At 34.9% G+C, this 8,351-nt stretch overlaps 1 protein-coding gene across 3 annotated transcripts in view; it reads left to right on the forward strand.

Moving 5' to 3' along the window:
* LOC115212839 (eukaryotic translation initiation factor 4B) overlaps positions 1-8,123 on the forward strand; it is a 37,442-nt gene extending 29,319 nt beyond the window's left edge. The window contains exons 11-16 of one of the 3 annotated variants that reach the window (XM_029781608.2): positions 358-473; positions 1,541-1,755; positions 1,855-1,903; positions 4,040-4,106; positions 4,709-4,781; positions 6,317-8,123. In XM_029781608.2, the coding sequence (XP_029637468.1) occupies positions 358-473; positions 1,541-1,755; positions 1,855-1,903; positions 4,040-4,106; positions 4,709-4,781; positions 6,317-6,385 (589 nt within the window). In that variant the 3' untranslated portion in view covers positions 6,386-8,123. The remainder of the gene's footprint in view (positions 1-357; positions 474-1,540; positions 1,756-1,854; positions 1,904-4,039; positions 4,107-4,708; positions 4,782-6,316) is intronic. The other 2 variants (XM_029781609.2, XM_029781610.2) reach the window with 2 other exon arrangements.
* The last annotated feature ends 228 nt before the right edge of the window (positions 8,124-8,351 follow it).

The following is an 8,351-nucleotide window of genomic DNA, read 5'->3' on the forward strand; positions in this document are numbered from 1 at the left end:
TCTGAAAAGGATTGTGCCAATCCATGGTGTCGATAACAATCTATGTGGTCTACAATACATGAGTCCACATAATTATTATTGTTGATACGAAGTAGAGTTTTGTTTATGAATCACAGCTAAAATCTCCAGCGAAACAAATATTGCCAGAAACGACATTAACTGCATCAATAGTTGGGATAAGTGGGCTGGTGATGTAAGTATGAAGAATTCAAGAAGTAGAAATGGCTGCTGTGTTTTAAATCTTTGTATGTGTGATTTCTTTACCAAACAACTGTTCTTAAGCAAAAGCTAAACTTTGAATCATGTTACAAAGAATGTGATCTTTATCTGATTAAGTTTCTCTATTTTGTCTTTCAGGTCAAATGATTACTCCAGCCAATATCCTGGTAAAGGAGGAGAAAGAGATAGTTCACGGCGAGATAAAAGGCAAAGTGGTGGAAGCACCTCTTCACAAGGAAGAGGTATAAGACCCAGTAAGAGTTTCCATCTTTGCATACAAACTAGGATGCATTTTGTTGGAAAAACTTATTTTTGTGTTGATTCATTTTTTAGTTTGTGACAGTAAAAATAAGCAAAAGCATAAAATCATGCTTTATATTTAAAGTTTTTTTAGTTTACCTTTAGTTTTAGTTTGATGTTGTTGTCTTTTAGTTTATCTTACTCTTATTTTATTTATTTTTTTTAGTTTATCTTGCTCTTATTTGAGAAGGTACTCAAGTAAATAGGTCAATATCTGACTGCATTTCATTAGGTACAGCTGTGTTAATAGTGAAACCTGAACTATTCACTTTTTATTAGGTGCCAGTATTTCTTTCCACTTGATTGTTGTAACTTTAAATTTATTATATTAGTGTAAATTACAATAATACAGGATCGAGATATTACCTTTGAAGACACAAAAAATACAATAATTATTCATCTACTGTTGGAGTTATGTTATTATCAGTTTTACCACTTCTGATATATTTGCCATATTTTTTTCTATTAAAACCTCTTAGGTAACCAGTTGGTATTTAAAGTGTTAATCTCAATATTATGTAGTAAAGTTTTGTTTTTTTTTTTTGTGAAAAATCTTGTCATTAATTGGGAGACAAATATAAGGAATAATTATTGAGAAGAAAAAATCAGAGCTGCAAAAAAGTGGATGAAACAATACATGTTAGTGTAACAGTTTCTGTGATATTTGTTATGTAGGTTCTAAATTACTCTGGAGATCTTTTATCATTAATAGCATTGTTAGACTGAAATCCAAGCTAGGATACTCTAGCATATTGTTTACAACAGGATTGAAGTGTGGTGCACATGATGATTCCTATTAGTTCTTTGATAACATTGGTGGCAGAGCTCTGTAAAGTTTTTCAGTATCGATTATTTACCATGGGGACATTTGTTAAAGGAAGTTATCTGAAAGAATACTTTTATTTCCAAGAAACCTTAATGAAATTTTAAAATATCATGATCAATGGTTCAGTAATGTGTAATCAACTTTAATCTTGACATAGTTTCTTAAAAGGGAATAATTGTTTTGTTTTTTTATCAGCACAAAACCAACCAAGAACTAGATGTGATAGTAGAGACTCTAGTAATTCAGAACCAAATACAGATGAAAAAGAAGAAAAACAAGTGCCACTTTCTCCTAGAAAAGAAGATCCTCCAACCAAAATGGTGCCTGCTCCACCACCCAAAGAGAATATTTGGGAAAGACGGAAAACTGAACAGCAGTCAAATAAAGGATCAGAAAGTTCACGAAATCAGGTCAGTATTGCCCTCCCTCCCTCTCTCTTCCTCTCCCCCCTCTCTCTCTCTTTCTCATGCATACTCATAAATTCTATTTCTTACTGTTATTGTTTACAGAAACAGTTTAACGATTCTTCAAAAAGAGATGATGGAGTTGGTGAAAATGGTAAATATATATTTTTTTTATTCCATCTTTGATTCCTCCTAACTTTCTGTTTACATATTGTGCTTTAATTTACATTCTGTTTCTTTAAACTACTAATTGTTGTGTATCATTTTTACCATTAGTTCAGCTAGTTTTGTTTCTGTTATCTTTTTTTATATTGTTCTGACTATTGCACATTTGAATTTTAAATGGGTGGGGCTGTGTAAAGTAATTAGCCACATCAAATCATTACTCTAGTTTCGTATTACATAATTGTACAAGGAGGGTGGAGTGGAGTTTAGGTGCAGGTGTGGCTGTGTGGTTAAGAAGCTTGCTTTCCAACCATGTGGTCTTGGGTTCAGTTCCACTGTGTGGCATCTTGGGCATATGTCTCCTACTACGGCCCCAGGTCAACCAAAGCCTTGTGAGTGGGTTTCTTTGTGTTGTGTTTGTCCCTCCCACCACTTAGCACTGGTGTTGGTTTGTTTACATCCCCTCTAACTTGATGGCTCAACCAAAGAGACCAATAGAACATGTGCTGGGATCAGTTTATTTGACTAAATCCTTTGAGGTTGTATCTCAACCTAGCTGCAGAGACAGTAGATGTGGTTTGGGGGTGGAGGGGAGTTGGCTGCTATTTCTAGCAAGATGTATGGTCACATAAGCTCCACCTAATGGTTCATCTCAATGTAGTTGAATATTGGAACAAAGCATACTGATGCTTTTACACTAAAGAAGGCAGAACCTTTTTGTTTGTGAGATTAAAAAGAGAAATACAATTCAAGGTTATGTTGAAACTTTAACCTTTTTATCACTATATTTGCATTGAAAGACACTGGCTTTTGTTTCAATTAGTTTAATAATGAATAGTTTAGTAAAATAGCTTTGTCATCATTAAACTACTGTCTGGACATAAATTAACACAAAACTTTGATGGAGGGTTTTAATTTCGATCACTTTAAAACGGGTAATTTGCATTATAGAACCATGGGGCAGTCTCATGCAAGTTGATATGAAAAGGGTTTAAAGTTGAAAAATCAATCCAGTTGTGTATTTAGAATCACGCTAGGCTAATATGTGCTTCTTCTTTCTAAACAGATCACACAGATCTCATTTGCCATATTACATTGAAGTGATTTCAGTTTCCAAAACCTCACTGTTATCTGAGCCTCTGATTTCATTTAAATCAAATGAACCCCTTAGAATTTAATCTAGCCAAAATATTCCACTTGCTTTATGTCCAAATCTGGCCCCTCACACCTTACCCTACTATGTCATTCTAAACATAAATAACCAAAACATCTAATTCTTGAAGTTTTAAGATTATTTCTGATTTAATTTAAAGTAATGTGAAAAAAAAAAAGTATTACATATGACAGAATAATCTGAATGCTAAGAGGTTAATTAAAATAAATCACTATGTCAATTCATCATTAGACACAAAGACTTGTAAAAATCTTTCAAAAATATTTTCGAAATACTACTATAAAATAGCCAGAGTGTAAGAGTTGTACTTACTTACTTGATGTGGCATTCACTGAGGAGGCTCCAGCTGATGTCTTATTCAAGGTTTCAGTGAGGATACAAGTTCACATGTAGTCTCCACTCACGTGCATGCACACTTGGGGATAGTCTGATCCATAGCAGCTGATCTTGCCATTGATTATTGTCGACCATCAGAGTGGATGTAGACTGGGTTTGAGATATGCTTTAACAAAAGCTATGGGGTGCCTCACTCCCAGTGGTCTTGCAGTATGCCAAACACCAACTCGGAATTTCTTAGGGCCTGTACTTATTGCTAGATAGTTGTTGACCCTACACTACGTTCATTCATCCTTTCCAGGCGTGTAAGAGAGAATATGAGAAAGCAGAGTTGGTCATTAATGTTTTTTTGTCTTCTAAAGTTTAGTGTTGGGGTTGATAAATAGTAATTAAATTTCATTTTAAGGCATTTTGTGTTGCAAAAGTATTGACAGAACTTTTACCAGTTTGTCTTGTTTTCTTATTTTCTCAGTATTACTATCATTAATTTTGAATTGTTTTGTTTAATTTTTTTTTTTTAAATACCAATTTTAATGCATTAGTTAGACTTGATTAATCAATATGTTCTACATTTTCATGTACTTCTATTTCTCACGGTTATTATTTTTGTTTAAGAACTGAATGGCAAAGCGTATCCTAATGACAAACATGACCAACCCAGTAGAGGTGGTTCAGAAAAAAGGTGAGTCGTTGTTATTAGATATTTAGTTATCAGTTGTTACAAACTTAATTTTGAACTGTCAACCTTAATAATAATGATCCTTTTTACTAAGGGCACAAGGCCTGAAATTTGGTGGGAGGGGACTAGTAGGTTACATCGGCCCCTGTGTTTCACTGGTACTTAATTTATCGACCCCAAATAGATGAAAGACAAAGTCTACCTTGGTGGAATTTGAACTCAGAATGTAAGAACAGGCAAAATACCATTGAGCATTTCATCCAGTGTGCTAATGATTCTGCCATCTCACTGCCTTAATAATGATGTTAATAATCCTTTCTACTATAGGCACAAGGCCTGAAATTGGGGAGAGTGGGTAGTGGATTACACTGACCCCAGTATTGAACTGGTACTTAATTTATCGACCCCCGAAAGGATGAAAGGCAAAGTTGACCTTGGTGGAATTTGAACTCAGAACATAGCGACAAGTGAAATACTGCTAAGCATTTCAAAAGACACCTGTTGTTAAAACTGGCTTAGAGTCTATAAATAACTGAAACTAGAAAATTTTCTACCTGTTCAATGTATGAGTTGTGCATTAAGTCGAAATTGTTTTCTCAAAACAGGCGTCCTGTTCGAGAGAAACAGATGCCAAAGTCATATGAGGAAATGCCTCAGCTTCAAGATAATGTGAAAAAGGTAAATATTTGTTCATGATTTCTTTAAATTATGATGAGCCTCCTGGACAAAAAGATTTTATTAAATTCTTTTACAGTCTTACCAAAGCCATAAGTCTGAATAGGTGTCTGGATCCAATTTTTGACATACATGCAAATAAATTAATCGTTCCATAGAAATTTTTAATCATTTAATGTCTATTTTCCATGCTGGTATGATTTGACAGGAGCTGGCAAGCCAGAGTGGGGCTGCACCAGCTAGACTCCAGTCATCTGTTTTGGCATGAATTCTATGGTTAGATGCCCTTTCTAATGCCAACCACTTTATCATCATCATCATCTTAACATTCACTTTCCATGCTAGCATGGGTTGGATGGTTTGACTGAAAACTGGTAAGTCAGTGGGGCTGCACCAGGTTCTGATCTGAATTGGCGAGGTTTCTATGGCTGGGTGTTCTTCCTAATGCCAACCACTCTGAAAGTGTAGTTGGTGTTTTTTACATGCCAATGACCTGACACCAGCATTAGCCACAACTGCAGTCTCATTTGGTTTGACAGGTCTACACAAGCACAGTACATCACCAAAGGTCTTGCTCACGTGCCATTGCCTCTATGAGGCCCAATGCTCGAACAGTGCCTTTTACGTACTACTGGCACTGCCTTCAGCCATGACTACAATTTCACTCAGTTTGACAGTTCTACGGCATATCGTCCAATAATTGAAGGGTGCTTTTAACAGGCCAGTTACACAACACTGGCATTGGTCATGACTACACTCTCACTTGGCTTGATGTCAATGCCTCCATGTGGTCTAACACTCAAATGGTGCTTTTCATTGTTCACTCAAGAATAAATGTCATTTTTCTTTTTATGCAATAGAAAAGTATTATGAAAAGCAATATGGAAATATAGCAACAAAAAGGAAGTTATATACAATATGGAACTTACAATGAGTAATATTAAAGAGCAAAAATAATTACCCTATATGCTACCTAGATAGATATATCATGGAGTACATGAGATATTGAAGATGTGTGGGTTAGTGGTTGGGTCTTCAACTCATGGCTGTATGGTTGTGAGTTGGATTCCTAGTGACGTGTTGTGTCACGCTGAATCCCCCTCGAAACTAAGGGTACACGTGTCTGGAGTGCTCAGCCACTTGCATGGTGCTTTCTCAAGCAGGCTATTCTGTCAATCAGATCAGCTGGAACACTCATGGTTGTAACCAATGGAGTGCCAGTCACATGATGTACAAACATTTTCTTGCCAAGAATCTCATCAAGCAGTTAGCTCTGGCTCATATTGTGTACCATGGTTTGAGCAATTATTACAGGTTCCTTTCAAAATAACATTTGATTAGTCGCCTTGTTTCCAACACTGGATGCTGGCTAGCTCTGTTTTCTTATTAATACTATTAAATCCTTTCCAATTCCTTTATCTTGTATAATAGTTCAATTTTGACTGGCAACAATTGAAATAAAGCTGTTTAGTGTGGTGATGGTGGTGGGGGATGTTAAATGTTCTTTCTTGTCATGCTGCTGTTTGTTCTTATTTCAGGATTGGACTGACGCCAACAAATTCGACTATTTAAATACTGAGGATGAAGACTACCAGGATCACTCGTGAACAAGTTTTCAACTGCGAAAATTTAAAAGCCATATTTAGTTTCCTCGTTTCCCATTCAAAACATCCAAACGCTCTCCTTTTCTCTCTTACTTTAGTAGTTGCTCAACACTATTCAAACTAGTGTTAACTTCATTTTTTTTTTTTTTTTATCAATGCAGGTCTGGCCAACATGATTTTAATAGGGAAAAGCCAAATATAAATACAGAAAAAGAAAAACTCCTTTAGTAGCAAAAAACAAAAGATGACAAACAAAAACTCCTGAGTTAACGCTTTTCTTTCCTTTTTTCTTTTTTTTTTTTTTCTTTTTTTTGTATACTGTAAATTATTATTTTATTAATTCTGCATTTAGCATCGCAGATGCTGTCTTCAGCCTAAACTTCTTACTGACTTGATTTGGTGTTAACAGCTGTTGAGACTCTGGATTATTTTAATTTTGTTTCCTTATATCATTCCTCATATTGTTCGTCCTTTTAGCTCTCTCTATCTCTCCCCCACTGCCCTCTCAGGAGTTATTTGGTTTATTATTTTGCCAAAAAAGGAATGCCTTCCAAAAAGTATTCAATGCAATGTCTGATCTAATCAGTTTTATCTTTGGTTTGATATATATATATATAAACATATATACATACATGCATACATATATATGTATATATCTCAGTGTCTTTTTCTTTTTAATTTTGTTAAGGAGGTTAATCTCTTCAACTGTATATCTTCTTCTTGCATGGCTAAACAGTTTGTGTGTTTGTGTATGTATGTATTTTTGTATATATATATATACGTACAAATGCACATGCATTTTCCTAGCATAGTGTCTTAAGATTTATAGATATTTAATGTTTCCGTTTGTAAATGATTTTGATGGTACACTGACGTAGGCTTTGTCTCTTTGCTGCAACATTACATCAGATGTGTTTGTTACATTAATACATGAAAGGCCTATAGTATTTCAGTAACAGTGTATTTTGTGATGCTTCCGTATCAGTGCGTATGCACACAGACTGGATAAAAAGTATGTGGTTCAGTTCATCACCCAGGTGTTTAGGCTCCATCATCACAATTGATTGGTCTGACGGCAATGGCTTCTTTATTTCTTAACCTTTCAGATATCTGCAATGATATTACTCGACTCCTTCAGTGAACTTTTGCTTTATCGTTTATTTAACACTTCATCCTTACTCCTACTTACTGTTGTCTGCCTGCAGGCTAGCGGGTTGTGCTTTTATAGTTTGCTTTATAGGACACCACTGTCATGTCCCTTGGTTGGTCAGACTAGATAAGTACTTGCTAAAGTAAGTAAGTAGACAAACAGTGTAGCAAAAGGGACGAGGTTCTATGTAAATTGATGCCAGTTTGTCCTGTGACTTTGGCACATAAACTTCCTGCAATACCCCATCCTGGTTTAATACTGGTTTGTGTTCAAATGCGCAGAAATATATTTTCTAAAGAAATGTGTAATTAAAACTGTCAAGAAAAAAAAAATGCTAAGAAATTTAAGCCTTTTTTCCTTTGTCCTTTTTATGTTTATACCTTAGGCTCATTCATTCCTCTTCTCTCAAGTTCTTTTTTTTTTTTTTTTTTTTTCCTTCCTGCCTCTTCCTTATCATCCCTATATCACTTGTTACATTTATTGCCCCATCCCCACTCCCACCAGATTGAAAACTGTCAGTAAATACAAATGTGATTTCTGAAATTGGATTTGAAAATAAAAAATAAAATTATTAAAAAGAATACATTTAAACAATTTTTGAAATTATTTTAATGTGTAATATTTATTTATATTATCGAATTCTGATGAAGAAAATCAACTATGAAAACTTATTTCTTTATGAAATAGTTTATTTATATATGTATGTATGTGTGTACATACACAGGGGAGTGTTACCTTTCTGGAAACAGGTGAGGGTTGACAACAAGAAGGGCATCTTAGCCATAGAAGATCCATCTCAGTAAATTCCATCCAGCCCAT

The sequence above is a fragment of the Octopus sinensis genome, linkage group LG6 (assembly GCF_006345805.1).
Source record: "Octopus sinensis linkage group LG6, ASM634580v1, whole genome shotgun sequence".
In the NCBI taxonomy this organism is placed as follows: domain Eukaryota; kingdom Metazoa; phylum Mollusca; class Cephalopoda; order Octopoda; family Octopodidae; genus Octopus; species Octopus sinensis.